Raw genomic sequence first — 25245 nt, forward strand, 5'->3', positions numbered from 1 at the left:
ATCCATGGGTCAGTCTTCCTGCTGGCTTTGGAGATAGCGACAACGAGCATGTGCTGAATGGACCAGCTGATACAATGAGCTTCTGAATTGAGCAGGATTCAGTAAACCCTACCTGCTTTGCCCTGGTGAGGAAACACTTGGCTGAAAATTCCCTTGTAAGATAGAAATGTGCCTTCTAAGAACTCTATGTTTGTTGCAGGGAGCATTTCCAGGAAACCTGCAGCTGGTGTTTGTCCTGAGACCTTCCCGCTTTATTCAAAGGGCAATCGCTGACATTGGCATTAAACTCTATCGAGATGACTTTAAAATGAAGGTACCGGTAAGCATGCAGTTTTTTGTCCATGCATTTTCTTTATCTCCATATCAGCAGTTCTGGGGTGTCAGCAATTTCTCATAACCCAAGATTGCAAGTGGCAACTGGGGCCTTTCATCTGAGTCTGTGTGGTGATGCCAAAGAGTTAATTAGCAGTGGATGGTTCACAGTATTTAATGGACATGTTCCCATGTTCAGTCTAGCTATAAAATGTGACTCAGTTTTTAAGTACTGACATTTTATCTCAGTGGAGAAGTTCCCTTTATGTAGACAGAGGTAGATCCCACTCTAGTGATAAAAGTAAGTATTCAGGACTACAGAGCAGTGAAAGCCTAGGGCTGAATTCTGCACTATTTGATGGGTTATCCACGGGAGTGCTGACTGTCCCTGTAACATTGATTATTCTGAATATCTTTTATGATTCCCATGCCCTCAAGATTCAGAGTTTGTTTTTTACTTCTTTTTATATCCGCTTGGCATATGCTGTAGGTTGATGAGACTGTGATTTGAAGAAGGTTCTCAATCCTGAGAGAGTTTGAGATTATTCTGTGAGAGGTCTTTTAGGAGTTGTTTTTAGCTGCATGTTTGCATGTGGTGTCAAAAATGTTTAAGTTTTATAAATAAACTTGAATTATGATTATTGATGATATTTCATCCTGGATGAGACTCATACTGTGTTCCACAGTGGCGTTACTGGAGGGATTTCAGATGACTGCTTTGGATTTTGCTTGTGGGTTTATATTGTTTTGCCAAATACTTATGGCTCTCCTCCAACAAATTTTAGCTCTGTCAATACTCAGGTTTGAAGTTCAGGTGTTTAAAACACTTTCTGCTTCTCCTGAAGTGAGGGACAGCATCTTTTTATTACAATGCATACAGAAAAGAAACCATGAACATACATTTGGTTACTGTGGTTAAATGGTAACATTTACTGTCTTCCGGTAAGGGTGGCTTTTTGGTAACCTGCAACATTGATGAAAAAATTATGTTTGAATACAAACCAAAATTTTTTTTAGTACTTTAAAGAATGGATGTACCATATTTAATATGCTATGATCTGTTACTATAGCAACCGTTGTATCAGTGACTGCAGCCCGTAAAGGGACAACGTCATCAAGGACTAACATTTTCCACCCATTCAGCATTTCCTATACTTTCAGCAATTTATTTGAAGTTGGAGTTACATTTCAAACCTTGGAAGGGATCAAAGTTGGAAGGGAGGTTAATTCTAGGCAGGGGTCAAGCACTGCATGAAGTATGAAATGGTAATTTATCTTTCTTACAGGCAGGAAAATCAAGATAGCAATTTAGTTTGGGGTCGTCTTGGATATTTTGAGCCATCGTGGGTATGTCCACAGAGCTCTTAGAGAGCAATGTTACAAAAACTAAGAGCATGACATGTTTGCTGGATCCGCCTGCCTCCTGCCCAGATACCTGTACACAGCCTGTCAGATTTATGTGCAGGCTGCACACATATGCCTGATGCTATTCTAAGTTGCTTAGGGTTGTACTACAGGTGTTCTAAGTTCCTGGGGTCTGTCATGCTCTCTGGAGGGGCTTTTCTTCTGTGTTGGAGCCCATCCCAAGAAAATATCATCTGGGCATGTCCTTGTATACCCCAGTTTCAGAGTGGGGAAGTAACTGAGAATGATGTCTGTTTGTCCTCCTTGAAAACAGTATCCTAAATGCCAAGCATGAGAGCAAGACCAGAGAGTTCCTGTCCCATTGGAGATGTCCTTACTCAAGGAATTAGGGATCAGTACCTATCTTCAATATCACCATGATCTTTTGAATTGTTTCAGGTTGTTTTTTCGTCTTGTGTGTTTGGCACTATGACACCATTCATGTCATAACTGGGCCGTAGATGGGTGGCATTTCTTATCACAACTCTGAGTCAGGACCAAGACATGAGCATTCAAAAGGGGCTCCAAGAATATTGTGTGCATTTGTTAAGGAAACATTTGCTTAATAGTTTATTTGAGCTATCAGACTGTAAATATGTTCAGTAAAATAGATTTCCTGGGTTAAATCAACACTGAAATGAGTAGAAGCCAGAAGATCAAACAGGAGCTGGAAATAAAGGCTGAAATAACCAACCAGACACAAAGAGGAAATGCTGGATTTATATCACGTTGACATACAAACATGGGTAATAAAACCTCATAAGGCATTGGTATAGTGATTTGATTCAATATCATTAACCAGCATCAAGATATAGAAATATTGGAGGCACAGCAGGGTTCTTTTGAGATTGAAATCTGAATTCAAACAGAACACCCAGAGATATACCCAAGGAACCTTCCATCATAGGAAGTGAATTAAAGCATCTTCAGAGCATACCTGAGAGGCTGAACAATCTGTCCATAGCAGGCACTTCCTTGAGCTTTGTAGGCTGTCACTTTTTTTTCGACAGCCTAACCCATCGAGAAGCAGCCCCCCCACAGCTCCATGTTCCACACTGACGCTTCTCTTCTAAACTGCTTCTCCCTGGCACTCTCCAGCTGACTGACTGTTGCTGTCTTCCATCTGGCAAGCAGCATGGGAGATGCTAACCCTCCTTCAGATTGGTTTCTTAGATGGATGCTGGATTGCTCGTAGGCTTTCTCCTGCAGAAATGCCTGCATGGTGAAGAGCCATGCCCTGTTGGGTAGCACCGTAGCTGGCAATATTAATAGGTTTGCTTTGTGGCTCATGCTGAGCATACCAGGTTAAAGCAAACATAAAATTCTTCCTAAAAGAAAACTGCATGACAGTGTTCCTCCGTAGTTTCAGAGAGGTTTGAAGTGTATCAGAAGATTTCCTACTTGTCAGCAACATCTCTGATGGGGAAGAGCTACAAAGCAGTTAAGACTCACTTTTTCAAATAATGATTTCCACTTCAGAATTAGTGCATAGACTTCATGTTCCAGTCTGAGGCCTTTCCAAGATGATGAAGCTTTTTGAGTTTTCTGGCTTTGATCATAACAGAACAGTGTTTCATAACACATTCAGAGAACAATTTTTCCTTTAACTTTGGCTGAGATACTCAGTTTCCTTGCCTCAGTTTCTTCACCAACAAGATCTCCTGGTTTCTATGTTTAAAGACAGGGGTCAAGGAGAAGATGAACTGCTGGAATTGAAAAAGAATAGAGTGAGGGCCTAATTGAAAATATTCAGCCTGTACAGGTCCCTGGGACCAGATGCATCCTCCACTATATTCTTGTGCCAAGTTAGGTTAAAGTCTGGATGGATAGACAACTACATATGGATTAAAAAACTAGTTTCATGATGGGTTAGGAGGGTCATGGTAGTGGGTCATGCTCTATCTGGAAGTGGGCAACAAGTGGAGTGTTGTATTGATACCTGCTAGGACCTGCCCTGTTTGATCAGCGACGTGGAAGAGGCAACAGGCTGCACTGTCAAGTGTGCAGATGACACTAAACCAGGAGGAGCAGTTGGTATACTCCAAGACAGGGCCACTAGAACAGAAACTCAAGGAACGGGCTGACCAGCTTATAGTGTTATGTATACACAAGGGACAAAGCAAAGTCCTGTGACTGGGAAAGACTTTCCTTCTAGAAGGGTTTTCTTCCTCGAGAAAGAACCTGTGTTCTTCCCTTCCAACAACACAACAGTTGTGTTGTTGACAGCAATTCCCTGTAGCCTGACTATGTGGGGAGCATCTCTGGGGAAAAGGACCTGGAAGACAGCAAGCTGTACATGAGCCAGAGTGTGCCCTGGCAGCAAAGGAAGCCATCAGCATCCTGCATCAACAGGAGGAGTATGAACAGGAGCGTAGTCAACAGGTTGAGACAAGCACTCATCCCCCTTTACTCGGCTCTAATTAAATCACACTGAGAATACCCTGTTGAGTTTTGGTTCACCCAGGAAACCCCCAGAAACCCCCAGAAAAATACTAAACTGGAGTGAGGTCAACAGAGAGCCAAGAAAGTCAAGGCTTGGAGCATGTGTTCTGTAAGAAGATGCTGAGGGAACTGGGCTTGTCTAACCTGGAGATGGGAAGGCTTAGGAGGGTTAATATGACATAGCAGCAGCTTTCCAGTCCCTCCAAGCAGGTTACTGGGCATTGCAGCCAGCTTGTGCATGATGGTAGGGCAAGAAATAACTGACATAAAGAGAAACAAGGGCAGTTCTGACTTGATAAAAAGAAAAACTTTTTCACCACAAAGTCAGGCAGCACACCAGACTGCCCAAAGTGGTTGTACAATCTCAATCCTTGGATGGTTTTAAGTCCCAAGTGGATAAAGCCCTGAGCAGCCTGGTTTGATCTCACAGCTGACACAGCTTTGAGAAAAAGCTGGACTTGAGATCTGAGGTTCCTGCCAACCTGAATTATTCTAGAAAGATTCTGTAACAAAAATCAGCTAAAAACCTGTTCAGGTTTGTTCTCCAGGCTTTTCTTAGAGGACTATTAGCCTAGAATACACATCCTCTTATCTCCATACATCTGCACTCATCTCATTGTCCACAGTGTTTGCCAATGTACTTACCATGCTCCGTTGGAGCCTGCTGACATGCAGAGCCACTTAAGCGTTCTTTAAATAGAGTCAAGTAACACATTTGACGTATTTCTGACATTTATTTATTTAAAATTCTTTGTCATTTGTGCTCAACATTTTGGTTTTTTGTTGCTGAAATCATGGCATATCTTCTAGCTGTTGGAACAAAAATAAATGTGTGTTACTTGTGTAACCACTTGTGTTGACAAGTTTACAGTGGTTGCCAAAAGGTAATGCTGCTTATCTGAAGCTGAACTAAAATCTTGTTTGGCTATCTTCAAGCAGGTCTAGCAGTAAGGAGATTCTAAAGTAAAAAAAATGGATCTAGGCTTATCTCTCCTTTCCATTCTGTTATGATTTTAAATAGAAAAATGCCAGTGAATTCAGTGAACATACAGTGCCAAAAAAATCAGAAAAGTGAAAGAAAAATCTTATTCTCAGTGGTTTCATTTCAGCACTTCCCTGGATCAAGTGGTTGGTGTTGAGGAAGCTGTTTAACTTGCCTGTGCCTCTATTTTTCTGTAAAAAAAAGTTATCTAGAGAATAAATTACTTTATGGAAGTTTGTGTGAACATCATCAGTACCATGCTTTTTCTCTTGATGCGCATGCAAAATGACTGAGCCTAGCAAGGAGTAAGATGATGTCAAACCAAGATTAGTTAAAGAATGTCCATATACACATTGAGAAGGCAAAATATAGAGGAAATAAACTGTGGCCATGGCATGAGCAAATACAAAATGAGAACTGGCGGCCTGTGGGGGAACTGCAGAGGTCATACATGTTAAGGCAAACCCAGGTCCTAGGAACAATGATTGAAAAGGCTCATTATTTCTCTCAGTCCAGTGTGTTTGGATTCATTTCAGATCATCATGTTAAATTCTGTCTCTGATCTGCATGGCTACATTGACAAAAGTCAGCTGACCCGGGAGCTGGGAGGAACCCTGGAGTACGGCCACAGCCAGTGGATCCATCACCGAACTGTGAGTGCTGGTGCTGTTCTTACACACCTACACCTGAGCTGTCCAGGTGACAAATGCCGAGCAACCATTAAGCAGGAACTTTTCAGTTGCATTACAGCCTATGGATTCTGCTAGGGACTCAGGGAAAGAGGAAATCCGTGACTCAAATAGAGAGAGGCAAATTCCCCAAAAGTTTGTAATAGAAGCAGTAATTGTATCTCACTGTGCACCTGGCCCAGGGCCTAACAGTGTCGTGGTATTCTTACTCAGCAAGGCGTGTGGGCACGCCTTTTAAGTAATTGATGGGCTTCACAGGCCTTCAGTTGAAATTGAAAATAGGCTTTAGTACTTTACTGACTTTACAAAGGTTAGAAGTAAGGTCAAAAGTCTCACTTTAATGATTAATTATGTCCATGCTTTTAAGAGAACAAAAATACTCAGGGAACTATATTTTATTTTGCATTTCTATACTATACAAGCATGCACTCCAGCTGGGTCTTATTTTGGGTAACTGAAGAACAGTTGTTAGTAGGAAGGCAGAAATACTTCTTACTGTATTGGTTTGTTCCCTTTTTGGGCTGGTTAATGCATTTCAGTGTCTGCTTCAAAATAGTGTAAACAATTCATTAAGGTGCCCAGTTAAGATGACAATTCACAAAAAACAGACTCCAAACTCTGGCACATTAGCAGATAAAATATTGTCTCATTCTTCCTAAGCAAAAATGGGCTAAGCTGGGTCATGATCCTGGAAAACTGATTCATTTCACAGAGAATTTATACAACATTTGCATCTCTCTTTGTGGGTCTACTTGCAAGATTGGTATATAAGATCCCACATCTAATGTGGGCCTCAATGTTTTGCCAAGTTCTGAGTTCCCTGGGTTTGAGTCTGTTGTTGCTGATGGACAGGTTACATCTAACACTCATAGAAAGAGTTTTCTGAGGTAATTTAAGTCAAATCACTTTTGTCACTTTCTTGCTGTAGTTTTTTGGTGCTTTGCTGTCCTTATAAAATTAAAATTACTCTCCTCGAGAACCGCCAAATATTTCATGCTTCTAAATATGCAAACATAGAATCTGAATTTCCTCTAAGATTAATTTTCTACATTTATAGCTGTGTTGACTATAATATGGTTAGGGTTGAGATGGGTGAACAGGCTTATGTGTCAAAAGTATCAAAAATATGAAACTGTCCTTGCAGGAAGGGGGAGTGTGAAGAAATGAATCATCTATATGAGCTTTCAAACAGCAAAAGGTTTGAAAATATGAAGGGGAATAAAAAGAGGCACAGGAAAGGTTGTATTATTTATTAATGACAGGGGTTTGCATAAAACAATAATATATAGTTTGGTAAAATATGGAGACAAAAGTGAGCCAAGGATTTAGGGGAGTAGGGCGATGTAATCCCCAGAGATTTTGGTTAAATTTGTTGGAAAAACTTTTACTAAGCACAGAGACTTGAAAAAAAACCAACCCACAGATGTAATTTAGGTATATGAAAGAATTTATTGCTCATATACACAGGAGAGAGTGGGGGCAAGCATGCTATTAAGTGAAACACTGATAAGTTCATGGTGCAGTCAGCCAACAAATATCTGCTGGATAAGAGGTTGTCATCAGGGAAGTGTTGGCTTCCATGGCACCTTGAAACAATCTGACTTTCAGTCTGGCTGAGCTGTGCTCTTCATGCCCTTTGCTGCTTCTCTCAGTGTTCACATATCTAGTCCTGCCAGTGCTCTTCTTCTGAAAAAGCTTTAAACTCTGGCTAAATGGCAGTGACACAGTGACCTCCTTGCATCGTTCACAGTTTCTGCTCTCCTTTCTTGGCTGCCAGGAGCCTATGGACTTTCTTGCCCACAGAGCACATTTTTGGCTTTCTGTAAATGGCCTTTGGTTGTGGATGGCCATGTCTGTGTTGCAGTCCGAAGTGTGACATTTCAGTCAACTCTAATCCAGTAGTTTTGCGCTGAGAACACCAGGATACAGCTGCTGAGCACTGAGCTAGAGCATGCGTGGGTCTGTACTGCTTGTGTTGAAAGCAGACATGAATTTATGGGGAGAAAGGGAAGAAGGCTTGAACTGTGCTAGCATTGTTTAGTGGGGGACATGTTTCAGATCACATATGTGGACTGTAATTTCTCTCTACACCTTTTGAATGATGACCTACCTCCAGTTTGTCTTTCACTGAGCCCACAGCATAATTTCATCTGTCATGGTTGGAAACAATGAATACCCATCATTGCTGGAGAAAGGAATGCAATGTGCAACAGCTACGTAGTGTTTGATTGGGTGTAAGAGCATCCCTAGTGCTTGTTGACTGACTCAAACCAGTGGGGGGGTTAGATCAAAAAGTACAAAGAATAAAGAACTATACAGAACAACACAGTCACCCCAAAATTTGAGCATGATCATGAAAAAACATCCCATGCAGTTGCTTGCTACTAGATATAAAGTTTTAATCACGTGTCACAGGTCTGAACATTTTACTCGTATCTGAGAAGGCAGCACTGGTTTTTTTAGCCTTCCTCACTTCCCAATTCTTCATTAAAACCACAAATTTCTGATGAGTTTCGTGTTGGTGCACCCAAGTGATAAAGAAACAGCAATGTTCCAATGAATTTATGCATTTTATCTGTATTTGCAGTTGCTTGTTCTTGTATTTGTGTACGAGCGTGGACAGATGGGAGAAAGTGACTAGAATGCATCTCGTACAGATAGGCAAGATGGAGATGCACTTATTCAGAAGTCAGGGGAAGACAGATTACTGCTGAGTGAACAATGGCTGTATAAATATAAGGGCTTTGGCCTATATATTTTAGGAGTGTTCTCAACTTAAATAAAGCCTTAATTAAAATTTTAAACGCAGCAGAATTTCCCAGCAAGCATGGGCAGAGGATCTGAAGTTCCAGGCCTGGCTTTGAAGATGATGTCCTCTGTGGTTTCATTATGTCTGCTGAGCTCTGGGAGTTCCCCCTTGGCCCACAGAGGTGACAATACGTGGGGACCTGTGAAAAGGTCATTTGTGACACATGGTTTAATTTGTAACTTTGAGCACATCCACCCAAAAAAAGGCAATGTGACCAGCTTTACAGGCATGTAATACTTGCAGCACACTGTGCCTGAAGCACAAAGTGCTGTTAAAGGGCTAAGGGTAAATAACGAATCTGTGACTTCATGCTCTTGATTTTTCCAGGCTATTGAAAACTTTGCAATGACAGTAAAAACAACAGCACAGATGCTACAGACCTTTGGAACAGACTTAGCAGAGACTGAACTTCCCAATGATGTGCAGTGCACAGAGGAGCTTCTGTCCTCACACACCGACCACCACAGCAAGCTGAAGGTGATTGTTGCCCCATGATGGCTCCAGCAGTGTAGTAAATGAGTTTTGATTTAACAAAATTTTCTGCCATCACTTGGCAGTCCATTGTCTGGAACCCACTGAGGAGGAGAGAAACCTGGTTTCAGGAGGTCGATTCAATTCAGCTGTGGAAAAGGATATTTTACAGCTTCAGGAATGGTAGAATGTGGAAATGTCACTTCCACTGTGTGAGAGGGAGTGATGGGATCACATCTGGAATAGCATGGGCTCCTGATGAAGAGTTCATCAGAAAGGATAAACTTACTTTGTAGCAGAAACAGAGAACCTTTATGAGGATGGTCAGGAAAGACAGAATGATCTAACCAGATGGTGACTGTGGTTTTGTTTAAAAAAAAAGTTGGGGCTAGTTTAGCTTTGCAGAGTAAGGCTCAGAAGTAAATATTACAGCTGTCAACAAATGCCTTAGTTTAAACACAAGATTAAAAATACTACTTAAGATATATTAGCACAAGAACATTTTTTATGGAAGAAGTGTGCAGTGATGTGGGGATTCATCAGCTGACAAGTTAATGTTTGAGCCTCATTGTCTTTCTTATTGCTCATCTTTCATGCTGGGAAGACACTTCTGTGGAAGACTTCTTATAGCTGATGTACTATGGCTCAGCATGTCACAATGTTGTTTGAGGAAATCCCATTAAGAAGTGCAATGTCTCAGCCCATTCTCTCAGCTCACAATCTACAGCATACATTCAATTTATGGTAGAATAATTTATTCTGTGAGTAGCCTGGTCAGATATGCAGTCTGCCCAGAAATTACTCTATTCCTTTTCTCAGAAATAGATCTACTAATCAAAGTGAACAGATTTAGGTCTCTGCATTTGCTAGAAAAACATATCATCTTTGGCAAGCATTTGTATTTTTTTTCAAGTATTTTGTACTCATGAAAGAATCTTCCTTTATCATTACTATGTTGTCATCTAAGAGATGTGAGTGTTGTTAGAAGTACATATAATTTGGTTTTTGGCTTTTTTTTTCCCCCTCAGGATGAGCTGAAACTAGCAGTGAAGCAGGGGGCCACCTTACTGACATGCATCCGGGAGCCAGTCACCCGAAGTGCCAACAGCAAACTCAGTCCAGATGAACTGGAAAATGTGGCCACAGTGGAAAGGTCAGTGGAGCTAGATTATCTTGTGCATCTTGCTAATTTACTCCTAAGAGATGCAAGTGTAATTTAAATAACTTAAATATGCAGGTTATAAATTACCACTGGTTCACCTACTCAGGATTTATTGGACAGGTAAGTCAGACAAGGGAATAGAGGAAGTTCCTTGATTAAACTGTCAAGGCAAGTTCAAACAAGTCCTAAATTTCTTGGTAATTTTTGGTCAGACCACTAACTACCTGGGTGAAGATTTAACATGGGACTTACTTTCCCCATAACTTGTATGTCCTTCAAACTTCTGCGCCTGGTTAGAAAGTGGCACCTGAATCTCTGTGAGATGAGAAGGTGGTATGCTTGTGAGTGTCCGTGGAAACTCTGGAGGAGGAACAGATGAAGACGAGACCTGAAACATACCGAGTGTCACAGCTGCAGAGACACAGAGGGAACCCCCTTTTCCTTCCTACAATGCTAGTTATTACCATGAAGCTTTCAGTCACCATGTAGAAGTTTCTGCTTTGCCATGTGATGCAGTGGAAAGAGAAATGCCATGCTAGGGTTTCAGTGTGTCTGCATTCACTGGAAACAAAGGTGCTAAAAGTAAAGCTGAGCTGATATTTTTCACTGAATACTTTAAAATCCTTTAAACATCCCAAAGGAATTTGCTAATTCATCTTGAATTCAATGACTAGCTTTGATTAAAAACACGTTTTTCAGGGACAGTTTGAAAACAGAAATATGTTTTTGAAAGGAATAGGAGGGAGCTATTGGCATTTTCCTCAATAACTTGATGACTTCAGCACTCACTGATTCCCTACCTGCCCAAAGAGTGCCCATTCACTGAAATACAAGGTATTCAGAGAACACTTCCTTTTTGTTTTTTCTACTTGTTTAAAACTGTTCTACTTTGTAATTAATGAATCATTGAGAAACTGTGAGGATGACTCACTAGCCTGGTGTCAGGTATTTTACTGAAGATATGACACCTTGATATTAATGTCTTTGCAAATAAATGTTTCATCATTTACACAAAGTAAAACAATGTCCACGGGAGTCATTATGAGCTTCCAATCTATTGTTTTTAATGGACTGAGAAAAATTATTCAGTCCTTGCCTATTTCTGATGGGTGAAGAAAATTAACAAGTTGTAGAGTTCTGCTTTAATCATTCCATAAAATAATAATTGCATCATATTCAGTCTGCATCAGCTGGGGATGAATTACCTTTGAAGCATTGGGTGGAAGCTAGGGAGGCACAGCTGCCCTTGGCTGCCAGCACATGGAGCAGCTCTGAGTCCTTCTTGCACACCAGGAGGCAGGACAGTAACTGCCACAGTAGATCTGTGTAGTTGTCACTCATCTGTCACATTCCTGCCTGTCCTACAGCAAATTTCATTCTCTTTTGCTTAAGGGAGAGTTGACACAGAACTCTCTTACATAAGTGTAGGGCTCCCCACCATCTCCCTGCTCTGCTTTCTGCCATCAATTACTGTAACTTAAAAGAAATGAACTATAGCAAATAAGTACATTCTGTTCATTATAATTTTTTAACAGGTTGTTGGCTCAGTTGGATGAAACAGAAAAGGCTTTTGATCAATTTTGGACCAAGCATCACCTAAAACTAGAACAGTGCCTGCAGCTTCGACACTTTGAACATGATTTTAGAGAGGTATTTCTTTGTTCATGCTGTCTAGCCTTCTCTGGTAAATAAGGTCAAATTCTACCCATACTTGGAGTATCCTGGTGATCCAAAAAGGATGTTGGGAGAGAAGCCCTTCATTATGAAATAGTAAATGAATATTCAAAAATTAAAGCCTTGGCAGCTTTCAGATGTCTTACAGCACTTGAATAAGACACAGTGAGGAAAGTGCCAGACTGTGAGGCCAAAATGTGGAACACCAACTTCTTGATAAATAATTTTGCAATTAGGTGTGAAGTTATCAAATATAATTTCTTCTGTGATGGTAAGTTGCCAATCCCACCAGAGTCAAGGGAATACAGTTCAGAAGGCCCAAATGTCAGCCCAGAGACTGGAGTAATACAGATTCTGGAGTAATATAAACTCTGCAGATACAGGTTGTCCAAACTTTGTGGGCCTAATTAGTGAGAAGCAGGGAAACTCTTTGAAGAATAGTTGGTTGTTGATTTATTTCTGGGCATTTCCATTTTGGAACAAGCTGAAAGACTAAACTTGAGATACAGTCTCTTCTCAAAGACGCAGGTAAATGTTTGTTGTAATTTTTATCAGTATCTTGTGATGGGGTTTTGGGTGGGTTTATTTTGTTTTGGTTTTATGTTTTTGTTGTTGCTGTTTTTTAGGTAAAACTGACATTGGATAACCTCATGGAAACACAAGCAGGTTTTGCTGACATTGGAGACAGTGTGACTCGAGTTGAGAACCTCCTAAAGGAACAAAAACATCTGGAAGAGAAAGGACAGGTTTGCATTCAATTTAGTGTTTTAGCTGTTACAGACATGGTACTCTAGACACTTCTTTGTTTTTTTTGTTGTTGGTTTTTTTTTTTTTTTTTTTTGGTCCATATTTGCTCTCTTCTCATGAGTCATTATTTTAAATTGCAAAATACAGATCCTAATTTCCAGAAGCCAGGGTTCTTCAGACCCAGTTCCAGTTCATTACTTGGAAAGCTAGGGAAAAAACCAGGGGGAAAATTTTGTATAATGAATGTTCCCAGTATGTGAGAAAGAAGAAATGGACTCCATAACCTCAGTGGGCAACCTGTTCCAGCGTTTGGTCACCCTCACAACAAAAAAGTGCTTCCTGAGGTTCAGATGGAACCTCTCAAGTTTCAATAAGTCAATGAGTTTTAACTTATTGACGTTGAAGTTGGCCTTCAATGTAAATATAAAGTAAGACATATCAGCTATGTTAATATTCCAGACCTTTACCCCCAGGCTACAGCAGGGGTTACAGAGATGGATTGTCCTTATTATGCATGTCATTCTAACTTTGGATTTTTCTCATTAATGTCACAGGAACCTTTGGAGAAGGCCCAGTCTCTAGCTCTCCATGGAGAACAGCTCATCCAAAACAACCATTATGCAGTTGACTCCATTAGACCAAAGTGTGTTGAACTCAGGCGGATTTGTGATGACTTTACCAATGAGACCAAGAAAAAGTATGATATTTTGGGAAAGTCTCTTGAGCTGCATAAGCAGTTAGATAAGGTGAGTGAACCTTCTCAGATAACAGCCCTGGCAAGGTTCTACTAAAAATGAATGATTTTATAAACTCAGGTAATTATGATGAAGATAAAAAGTTGTGTTTGGGTTTTCTCCATTTCATTCAGTAAATGTTACTATAAATATTGGAGCTTTGCATTAGTTCAGAAGTTCAGTTCTGCATATTCTGGTGGGGCGACTTGTGGGCAGGAACTGCTGCACCCTATGAGTAACATTGATCTCCTTTAATGACATGTTAGGGCAAATCAGTTTTTCATAGAGTAGAAGCAACACTTGACAGCATGGACTGTCAGGGATGATAAGTCCTTCTTCCCCCATTTTTCTTTAAAGGCAAGCCAATGGTGTGAAGCTGGAATCTACCTCTTAGCTTCCCAAGCTGTGGACAAGTGCCAGTCACAAGAGGGAGCTGAAACTGCACTGGTTGAAATTGAGAAGTTCTTGGTAACAGCTAAGGAACACCAACTCTCCAACCCGAAGGAGTTCTACAATCAGTTTGACACGATCCTCACCCCTGAAATAAAGGTAAAACCCCTCACATGTGCATGTGCCCACTTAGAAGTTAAAAATTTCCAATTGCTTTGTCCATGAGACTGTACTGGGTTATATATTTCTCTGCTAAAATATGCCTCTTTCTCTACTCCAAAAGGGCACAGAGGTGATCATTTGTGGCAGAAAGTTTTACTCATAAGAGTAGTCATGCAACATATACGTCATTTGATTAAGAGCAGTGCTAGAAACACTGCTTGAGTCACCATGTGTTGGTCAGTGAAACTGTGATTTGGGCAGAATGCAGGGACTGGGTTGCAATAAACTGTAGCATAGTGTGATCTCCAGCACTAGTCTGGGTCTGGTAATACAAGTCCTTTCTTCACTTGCCCTGTCCAGCACTGACAACCATTTGTTGTTTGCATTTTTTTTGTCAAGGCCAATGCCCAAAGAATTGTACAAAAACTTGAAGATGTACAAGAAATGTTTGACAAGAGGCAAGTGAGTCTGAAGAAGCTGGCAGCCAAACAGACCCGGCCAGTACAACCTGTTGCTCCACATCCTGAATCTTCCCCAAAGCGAGCATCACCAAAGATTACCAGACCAGCAGCAGTAGGTAGGCCATGAGCAGCTGCTTTCAGACTCACTCCAATGATTTGTCCACATGGTCATGTTTGATTTTTGTTATCAGAGAGAACACTTTAATTTGATGGGCAGTGTCAGCCTTGTAGGTCCAGCTATTAAAAATGAATATGAAATGTCTGTCACTGCAAACATACAAACAAGGGCGAATCAAAAAAACCCATCAGGCTTCTCTTCCTAGATCTAATCTACAGAGCACATTTCCATACTGTGTTTCAGTCTTTCTTATATTGCTAATTCTCAAATACCCAAGCCAGGGTAGTCAATGCAAGCCTGCAATATAAGAATGAGAACCTCTTTTACATTGCAGATACTGTAATGTGAATATTCAGCTTTGAGGCTCACAATTCTTCAGGGTTCAATCAGATACTGGCAAAATTAAGAGTTCATTAGTGACACTGACTCATTTGTGCAATTTTTGCTTTTCCCCCTCTACATAGATGTTAGTTCACTTTCTACCTTGTCGTCTGCTAACTGTAGGAGCTGAGCATTGCTTCTGCTTGGAAATTACTGAAAGTTGATTATTTGAGGTTAGCATGTGCCTTTAACCAAGATAGCTATTTTCTGAAAAAGAAACATGCCTGAAGCTAATTTGAAACAGTGTATCTTGGAGACCAGCCACTCTGTGCTTGGTGGCAGGAAGGGATTGTCCCTTTGGAACCTTAGTGATGCTTAAAAGAGAAACCTTTAGCAAAAAACCTTGAAAAAAACCCTTACTTGCATGAAGAGCTTCAATAAACTGCTTTGTCAACAGCAAGATTAGGATGGTCAGTAGCCTGACCATTTTGCTTTCTAGGCATACCAGCAGAAAGTCACACCAATATCCCTGTTCTCCTCTGCTCCCCAACATTCATCCTTTCTTCCAAAGGAAAATCACCTTCTTCCTATTCCCATGCCAGTTTGACATCTGTTCATTTTTCCCCCCAAACCATGCTAGCTGTGTGTTTTATGTACAGTTCCTACCTCAAGATTCAGCTTCTCTATTGGTTAAAGGCAAGCTGAGAACACAATGCCTGTGAAGAGGTCCTGCTCTGCCACACACACATCCTCCAGCAATGTGCTCCCCTCTTGCACTGGGGTGGGCAGTCAGTTTCCTGGAGGAGTTGTGATTTGCCTTGAAAACTGAGTAAACGGACTGCAAAACTGTAGTAGCTATTTTTCCATTGCATGAGTTACGAAAATGCAGGGAGCTCTGGAGATCACACAGCCCAGTCACCTTCTCCAAGCAGCACTAATGTCAGAGTTCATCAGATTCCTCACTGCATGGCCACTAGTGCTGAAGCAAAGGAAGTTGCAAAAAATGGGATTATGGGTTCAGCAGGTCAGAATCAGTTAGTTCCTCTCAGTAGCAGCACAGTTTTAGGATGGCTTTCGCCTATTGTGAAACTTCATATTCAGGCTAAAAGCTCATCTTGCAGTTCTGTTTATGCATGCAGTCCCTTGAACTGTTTCTTGAACCTCTTTCTTGTAATTTTAGAACATTTGCAGGTTTTTAAATGAAATTGTTGGTATAAATAGAACCTTATAGAATAGTCACTAGTACTCTGAGTTTTGATTCTTGTTGATAGACCCCATGCTATACTACCAATTCTTTCACAGAAAATCATGAGATGCTCCCTTGCTCTGTCCCTTGAATTGCCGTTCATGGTTATACAACCCAGTACAGGACAAGTGTGTGACAAGGCTTAGCCTTTAATGTCCCATTGCAAAAGAATAGGTAGGTGAAATTTATTTTAAAATGTTACGCTGGTTGTTCTGTGAGGAGGTGCAAAGTGCAACCCACTCCTGTTCAGACATTGATAAGTAGACTCTGCCATCTCATTCAGTCATGAGGGTGACTGACCCAGAGTATTTCTCTTTCAGAAGAGCCTGTGTATCTACAGGTTATCCAGGGACTCACAATCAGTTACTATAACAGCTATGAATAGTACTTCTATGTTCACATATTCTTTGTGAATCATTTTGGTGTTATCCAGTTGTCTGCTACAAAGAATCATACTTTGAAATTCTGGAGTGCCCTTTCCCTCAGAATGCCAAAGCACTTGGTAAATACTGGTCAGTATTTTAACCTCTTTTTTTCAGAAAGAAAACTGAAGCACAGATAAACTGAGGAATTCACCAAGATGTTTCAGTCTGACTATGAAACGTGTCTGAGAATAGAAACAGGAACACTGAGTCCTATTCCAAGCCTGAAAATGAGGCTGTGAAATTCTGCTCTTCTTGAAGCTATCCTCTTTTGGACTTTCCTCTGTGTCCTTTCTTCACATTCATGGCATCAATGCACTATCAGCACTTAGTTATGGAGAGAATTTATTGAGCAACATCTTGGAAACATGAGAGAGGCTTAGAGCACCTTCTCAAAACAGATTTTATAACTCATTTGTTATTTGTTACCCTGGATGTACCTGAATATTTCTAAAGCTTGCAAAATAGAATATGGCAACTGGAAAATACCATGTCCTAGACTGCGTAAATAGAAAGGCAAGCAAAGGCAATAAAATGTGGTAAACAGGAATAAAAGACCAGAAGGAAAGGCTTTTGTCCCCAGGCAGCAGAGTGACAATACCATGGCAGCACTGCGATGGTTGGTCTGTGAAAGGAAAAGAAGTTACATTTGTTCCAGAATAGATTTTGTTTTGTTTTTCCTTGCTGACTATCCATTTTCCTAACAGGGAATGGTAGGGAGAATTAAATCCAATTCAGGGTGCTGATGGAAAAATCTTCACAGATGTGAAGGGTCAGACATGAAATACTCCATTATTGTAACTGTCAGACTCTCCATTTTACATGGACAAATACACAGGCAGAGATGGATTTTTCTGCACACAGGCAGAGCTGATAGCATGTCTGAGAGAAAGGGCAGGTTTCTGTCAGGGAAGTGACTGTCAGAGTTTCACATCCATGTCCTTATGGTTTCTGGTGACTCTCAGCAATCTTTTAGCTTAGTGAAGATCCAGAAAGGCAGCTCAGAGCTGCACCATAAACTCTCCCTCAGTCAACACTTTTCTATGGGTCTGGAAACTCTGAAGCAAAACTTTAGATTAATCCAAATTTTGCTTGAAGCTTCTGGTTTCGTAAGTGGACTTCTATATTTTGCAGGGACAGGCCTGTTCAAGACTAAAGAACTAGTTCCAGAATTACTATGATGCTGAAAAGTTTGTGCCAGCTCTATTTGGTGCATGTTTTAGCTGTGAGAACTTGATTAAATATCATTCACAGATTAACCCTGAAAAGGCCTAAATCTCTGCTGACCTTTTTATAATATGAGCCTTGAAAATATTTAAGTAGCATATATGACACCTTATTTTAAGGAGAGCTCTGTTTACTCCCAATGGAAACTGCTTGAATACTGCTAATGACTTAATTTATCCCCACGTGTGTTGGGAGGAAAGAAGTGGCACTTGATAGGGAACTATTTTTGCTCTGATTCACTTCTGAGGGCATAATTTTTGATGATTTGACTACATATTTGTTCTCTGCATTTCTGTGCAAAACTCCTTAGCATGGAGTGAATTGGAATAAGTCCACAGAGTCAAACCACACAGTCTGTCAGGCACAATGAGATGCACTACTGAACTGTAAAGGATAATACATGCCATTAGGGATGACTGCAGTTAGCATTTATCTATTTTAATTTGCTTGTAATTCTCCCAAACTCTAACTCTTTGAAATGAAACTTTCCCAAAGGCTATCTTCTTCAGCCTCACACATTCGTGGAAAATTTCAGTAAAAGATGATTTGGCCATCTCAGTGACCATGGTTAGGAAAAATGTCTTGCTTTAGTTGCCTTTCTGGCAAGAGTTGGAACATGGCAGCACAAAGTGCTATAAAATACTCACCTAGAGAGTTCTTTGTGTGCAACAAAAATGTGAAATACAGGAGCAGAGATGTCAAAATTTCTGTGAGTTTGTTAAACGAATAGCATGTTTAACAGCACATTGCACATACAAAATCCATGACTCACCATACAAGCATCTTAGAAGGCCAACTTGGAACACAAGATTCCTGAGGGGGGAACACAGCTGGAGCCTTTTCAGTTCTTTAAATAATAAAATTTAAGCTGGTTCCATCTCAGTTAAATGTATACAACTGCTCATTGGATCCAGTCCAGCATTCCTCACAGTCACTAGTGCATAACACTCACTAACTAATAACATCTGGACAGAGGATAAAGGAAGAATGTCTTGCAAGCGTCTGGGGATGTGTGCAGGGGAAGTGAGGCTGCTGAGAGGTTAGCTGACTCCGAAGAGATGGTGCATGTGATTTTCATTAATGATTTGAGAAACCACTACTTTCTATGGTTCAGTATATTTCTATAAATGAAGTTGAAAAAAGGAAAAGATGCTTTCAGTTTTGTGACTGTGGGGCTGCTATTACACTTGGGCCAGTCTGAGGGAACCAAGTAGTATCTTCTTGTAGAATATTACACATCCAGGAACCTCGCTCTGTGCTTCTTATATCAGCAGGTTTTCAGGGGGCTTGACAGAAATTTTGCTAGAGCAAAGAAGCCTAAATTATATTGCCTAAGAATGGCAAAGTCTTTCTGCCCTAAGCCATTAAGTGATAAACCATAGCTGCTCTGGTGTTTCTTTAGCTGCCTAAACATTCTGTTTTGTCATCACGAGCATTCAAAACAGTGATTAAGCCACTAATTATCTTCAAACTCATGTTCCTATTGGACAGCACAAGCAGCAAGCCCCAATAAAGTTTAGCAGACTAGTTGTTTCCATGCTTGTTCTTGCCAAAGGACTTTGATTCTGCTGTAGGTGATTAGTGAGAACGCACTAACTCATAGAGAAAACAAATGGGAAAACGTGATGGGGAAATTCCCCCCAAAGCTGAATGTTAAAACGTGGTATTTACTTGAGGGGGGCTTGGGATATCTTACAGGTGGCGGGTATGTATCCTAACCCTTGACTGTAGCCCATGTCTCTTGCTAGCTAATGAGTTACACTTATTCTAGCAGGAGCAAACTTAGGGCCAGTTACCCAGGTGAACTAATCCAGCTGTGTCTGAGCACCTGGGAGCTGCCCGCAGTTCTGTCTGTCTCTCAGTGGGGGATGTAGTCCCCCCGTAGGAGACGAGACCTGAGAGAGGTTGCCTGCTTCCCTACACAGGAGCAGGGGGGAAATGGCTGAAACCACAGCCTTTTCTCACAAGCAGCACAAGTTTTCTTCACTGAATTTATTTCAGTCTTAGAGGGATGGAAAGTCTGCAAAGCAAAACAGGGCACATGAGTCTCTGTCACTTTCTATCAGGTTTAGTGTCAGTGCAGCCCACTTTAGCATTTGCTGCAGGCTAAATAATACAACAGTGATTCCATACTTGTCATGGGACTTCTTCATAAAAAACCAGTAAGCAGTACTAAAGCCCCACTGGAAAAGTGTAGTGGTGCTCCAGGTGAATGCAAGTGACAGACCCAAACACTGCTTTACAATGCCCTTTAACAATACTTGCTTTAAAAGCAGCATCAAGCAATTTAAAATATTAATGAATTCAAAATGAAATAATCATTATGTATCATCCAGAGGAGTACTGTGAAACACTAGGATGAAAACAACCTTGAAACCATGCAGACATTAGATAATTTCTTGTTTTCCATTGTTCCTGTGCCTTTATTCTTTCAGTAGGCAGCTCGACACTATAATTTTCAGCTTCTTCAGCAATAAAATACTGTACTGACCTTGAAACAGCCAACTGTACTGAATTTTATAAGGGAGTTTCCCTTATATTTCCAGTTCCACAGTAATTAGTGCAATAATAATTAGCAGGTATTTGGGCTGTTTCTTTCTATACTGCTCCAGAAACTACTTAAATGCAGTGAGATGCAGCAGTCTCAGACTATGGGCCAGTGAACAACTGAAAAATTTTCCAGAGCATAACCAAAGCAGCTTGTTTCCTGTTTTCAGTTTGTTTCTGGGTCAAATTGGAACGGGAAGTTCACTGTGTCAGTATGAATCAAATTCATGTCTGAAATATACACAGTTGAATTTGACTCCTTTCTTATCTTGTACCTGTCTCCTTTTCTGAAATATGTCACACTGAAGAAGCCAAGACTCAGATTGTGAACTGACCTGAGTAATTTGCTGCTGGATCAAGGAGCACCTGCAGTTTGGCTTCTTGTGAATGTGTCATCTTCCATTTAAACTGCCCTGTGCTCTCTTTCCTGGATCACCTGGGGCTGTCTGAGCTTGCAAGCTGTGATCCAGACATCAAAGTTGTAACTGATTTCCACTTTTTCTGCTGATTGCTTTCAGCAGGGTTTTCATGCCAGTATCAACCATCCCTTGAAGATACAAAGTTTTCTGATTAATGAATAAGTCAAACAGCTTGGTATTGCTGACTGTGCTCTTCTAAGCAAAAGTTCTCATGTTTTCTGAAGTTATTTCCTTTGCTTCCCTTTATTTCCACAACACATCCATAAAATTTGTGAATTAGCTTTGTAGAGCAATCCAATGGACTGAACTCGGATTTAGACAGGGCAGCTAGACATTGGCAGCATATCTAGGGTATTCAGGTGTGGGTAAGAGTATGAAACAATGTCTTGGAGACCAAGTCTTAGATTTATTTTTTTTAATGCTGTTTTTTCAAGGTATAAATAGGATATAGTTGGGAGAAGCTCCAGGATATAATAGTTTCTAGTGTAATAGGTATGATCACAGCCTGTGTTTTGTCATGATTGTGGTAGGTGAGAATTTATGGCTAAATAGAATCTCTAGGGTGCATCAATACAGAAAAGGGTGAATTTACTGATGCTTTTAGAAACCTTACTCAGATTCATGGGAAAACACATAAAAGGACCCATTTGAAAACTTCCCAAATATTCTGGTTTTGCCAACAGTAGCAGTCACCCTCCCTGCAGATTAGAAAGGTATGAAGAAGTTAGACAATTGGGATCAATAGCTTCTATGTGCTGCATCTTGCATCTTTTTCTTCTCTTGGTTCCAAAATGTCAGTACACTGCTTTTTGGATAAAATAAAAATACCTTTGAGAGAACAAATACTACTTCAGGGAAAACTTGCCTTGGGGATGGGAAGAAGGCATTTGTTGAAACTAGTGCTCAAAATCAAAACAAATCCCCTGCTATATATTCTGAAAGAGTGATGGAAGAGCCAAAAAGAGACCATTTGCATTTCAGCTCAGTCCTGGGAACCACAAGAATCCCCTACCAGTTGATTATAGCTGCTGGTGACTGCCAGATTTCACTGTTCCGTTGAGGAAACTTTCTAGTATGAAGTCATTGTGAGGAGGCAACAGGCATGAAATGGGCATTGCCAAGCCCTTATGTCATTTAGCATTGGATTAATCCAAGAAGATTTAGGGAAGATTTGGAGAGAGGCTGCTTTAATTAGTTCTCTTCCCAGCTGTGTGACAAGGCTGTTGAAAAGACACAGGGTAGAAGAAATGCCAGCTTCCATTATTATTGTCTGATATGATGAGAAAACTGCTATGTTGAAACTGATATGTTGTCTTTTTAACGGAATAGAATTTGGGGTGCTTCTATGTGTTTCTTTTTGCCCTTTTTAAAACTACTTTAAAAGAAGAACTAATGACAAGGGCATTTGAAACTTTGTTAAGGTGTTTCTTTTTGAAGCATTCAGCCCTCTCCTGCATGAAACCTTTGATACTATGTCCTCCTCATTCAAAGATGTCTGCATCTTTTTTGCTGTATCCCTCAGCTTCTCCCAAAGAAGAAAAACTATCAAGACTCACAACATTTCTAAGTATTAAACTTGGTGAAACCCTCTAAAACAAAATGTTGCCAGATGCATTTGAAAACATTAGCTTTTATTCTTAGAAAAAGTGCTTGCTCAGTTAGAAAGTTCTGACAGAATAAAAATGAAAAGGACTTAATTTTGTTCTTTATTGCCTGACCCAGATTCTTTCAGCATTTCATTTGGCATTCATACATGTTTTCACCCATGACATGAATGGCTGCCCATATCAACTCAGCAACTAAGAAAAAGGAGAGTGCTGTTGGCCTTGTACTTGCATGTGCTGTGAACTCATTATCAATCCAAAACAAAGATAAAACTAACAGAGATTATTTTCTATTCAAGCCAAATGTATGATTGCCCTTCTCACAGTTCATTCTAATCCTTTCCTTTGGACAGCAGGCTCAGCACAGGTGGTTATGTTGGTGAGGATGACTGTCCAAGTAGCTTCAGACACCAGAGTGTCTGCTGGGGGTTTCAGAGCCTGCAAGGGTCACCAAACCTGACACAACAGGGCATATTCCAAAATAATATCCTCAGACTCTCTGGCCTTACATACTTGTCACTGTGACTGACTGAACTCCTGTGATTACTCTTTTGAGAGTTGTTCATGTAACGAAACCTTACAGGGAGCAATCCTTTAATGCAACAACAGCAAATGATTACCAGAAACAAAATTTCCTTGCTTTGGGAGCCCACACAAGCAACACATGCAAGTGACAATTACCCAAGCGTTGGTACAGCTGGCTAAACATTTACCTGTGCTGTCCCAAAGATGGTTTTCCCAGGGGAAGCCAAACCAAAGTAATCCTTACAACCTGGAGGTGAAGATGCCAATTTGAGACACAGTACAGCACTGAACAAGGGAACCCATCCCTTGTGCCAGCTGGTCCATCACTGCTCCAGCACAACTCAGTTCTCTAAGCCAGGTCTCATTTACCACCGATGTGTCAGGATCTTTGCTCATTGCACTTTTCGGGAAATAGAATTTTAACTTTTAGCACGTGTTTTGTAATGTTACTTTCTTTTTTACTCTTTCAGCTACTAATAGGAGGTCCACAGAAATTTCCTGCCCTCCAAAGACCATTTCTGAAGTAGAGTTATCAAAAAAGAAAAGCATTAAGAAGACAAAAGGTGGAATTAAGGTAGGATTACCTGTGATTTGGGGACATCCCCTATTGTGAGAGAACTCAAAACCACATAAATATAGATTTACATACCTATACTTGGAAATTGGAACATATTTAAGTTAACACTCTGATAAGAACAAGCTGTTTTAACCCAGCTCTTCTGTTATCCACACCCCTGACTTGCTCATATGTTTCTTGTTTATTCCTCTAAAGCTGAAAGCAAAAATTAAATGCAGTCCATTTTCTGAAATGGCCAACACAGCCCACAGCTTCAGCAATAAGCACAGAATAAAACACAGTTATCAGCAGGAACATACAGCTGGTCTCCCCTTTGTCTAAACTCACAGAAAGTGACTTTGGAATTAGTTTTACTCTCATCAGTAATCACAGTTGCATTCCTCCCACGTAGTTAGGTGTATGCAGCAACATGGTACAAGCTTTATAAAACATCCATTCATTCATTCATTTTTAAATCCACTTCCCAAGACTACACTGCAAATTATGCCCCCCTCCCTTCCCTCCCATTGTGCTGATAATAGCTCAGATGAGGACAGTTTATTACTGGAGTCCATCATTATCATCAACCAGCTAAAAATTTTAGCAATATAGAATGTAAGATAGGCAACTACTTCCCCTCTTCAGAATCAGCCCTTAAAAATGCAAGTGCTCAAGAACTTAGGTTCTGCTGGGATTTAGGTATTGGCTTGGATTAACAGCAAACTCAGCAGCTGGGTTGTTTTACTGAATTTAAAGAGATTGGCTTTTGAGTAAGTGCAAGTAGTGCTTGGTGCTCTTAAAGCTGCAGGCAAAAGGAGGAAAAGCCTGCTTAAAACTTGCCTGGAGAGCACTTGAAATGATTCAACTCTGCAAGACTGGACAAGGGAGTGTGTGAGTGTCTATCAAAATAAAACACTGGAGCTGTACAAAAGCTCAGCTCTGTTTCAGCCTGGGCACAGGCTCTGCACAGGTACCTGTGCTCAGCACTGCCTCAGCCAGCACTGCTGCTGGGACACAGAAACTTCTCAGAGGCACACGGAGGATTCCCAGATTTCTCCATAGGGCATTCTACAAAGAACTCTGAAAATATGAAGTCTTTGGGTTGGCTTCAGACAGGAAATGAAAATAATAGTGTTGTAGAGTCTAAGGAACAGATTTTTATGCCTGTAATTATCTACACAAGGAGATAATTCACCTCCTGTGGTGCAAGAATATAATGACTTTGCCTGCAGTAAGGAATGCCTCCATGCCACCACTGAGCAAGGAAGGAGAATATAAATATACAGGAGATATTTCTGCACATTTAGAACTCAATCATTTTAACTTGTCTAGTGGCTTACTAGGTTGGGTAGGATCTTTTTTTATTCTTTCAAAGAGTTAAAGTTCTCTAAATAAAAGCATCAGCAATTAAGTATTTTCAGTTTTAACATGTCCTTCTCATTCAGATTGAAGTGATGCATGAAGCCAGTCAAGGAGGATCTAGCAGAGTCCTGGTGACCAGTGAAAGTGATGAGAACTTGTCAACAAGGAGGAGGTAAGGATGCATATATGAGCCACTGGATTTTTTTTCTTCTTAGAGTGCAAGTTAATGCATTTATAGTACATTCTCTACAACTTCTTTGAAGTTCACCAAGATTAATAAATAATTAGCAATAATGAAGTCACTGAAATGCTTACAGCCATGCATTTATACCCAGTCTATCAGATGGAAAAGCAAGCAAGAGTTATCTTTTGTTTGGGTTGGGGCTTTTTTACAGGTTTTGGGGTTGTTTTTCCTTAGAAGCATTAATTAGAAGATGTGAGAGAAGAAGTCATTAGAAT

At 40.5% G+C, this 25245-nt stretch overlaps 1 protein-coding gene across 10 annotated transcripts in view; it reads left to right on the forward strand.

The window, feature by feature from the left end:
• The window catches only part of MCF2L2 (MCF.2 cell line derived transforming sequence-like 2), a 159956-nt gene that overhangs the window by 53970 nt on the left and 80741 nt on the right, over nt 1-25245 (forward strand). For 9 of the 10 annotated variants that reach the window (XM_032120169.1, XM_032120170.1, XM_032120176.1 and 6 more), the window contains 11 exons: nt 200-319; nt 5677-5793; nt 8966-9115; nt 10138-10262; nt 11807-11921; nt 12572-12691; nt 13247-13438; nt 13784-13975; nt 14378-14555; nt 23339-23442; nt 24870-24958. In XM_032120169.1, coding sequence (XP_031976060.1) covers nt 200-319; nt 5677-5793; nt 8966-9115; nt 10138-10262; nt 11807-11921; nt 12572-12691; nt 13247-13438; nt 13784-13975; nt 14378-14555; nt 23339-23442; nt 24870-24958 — 1502 coding nt within the window. The remainder of the gene's footprint in view (nt 1-199; nt 320-5676; nt 5794-8965; nt 9116-10137; nt 10263-11806; nt 11922-12571; nt 12692-13246; nt 13439-13783; nt 13976-14377; nt 14556-23338; nt 23443-24869; nt 24959-25245) is intronic. The other variant, XM_032120168.1, reaches the window with a different exon arrangement.

This window comes from Corvus moneduloides, chromosome 10 (assembly GCF_009650955.1).
Source record: "Corvus moneduloides isolate bCorMon1 chromosome 10, bCorMon1.pri, whole genome shotgun sequence".
Classification (NCBI taxonomy): Eukaryota; Metazoa; Chordata; class Aves; order Passeriformes; family Corvidae; genus Corvus; species Corvus moneduloides.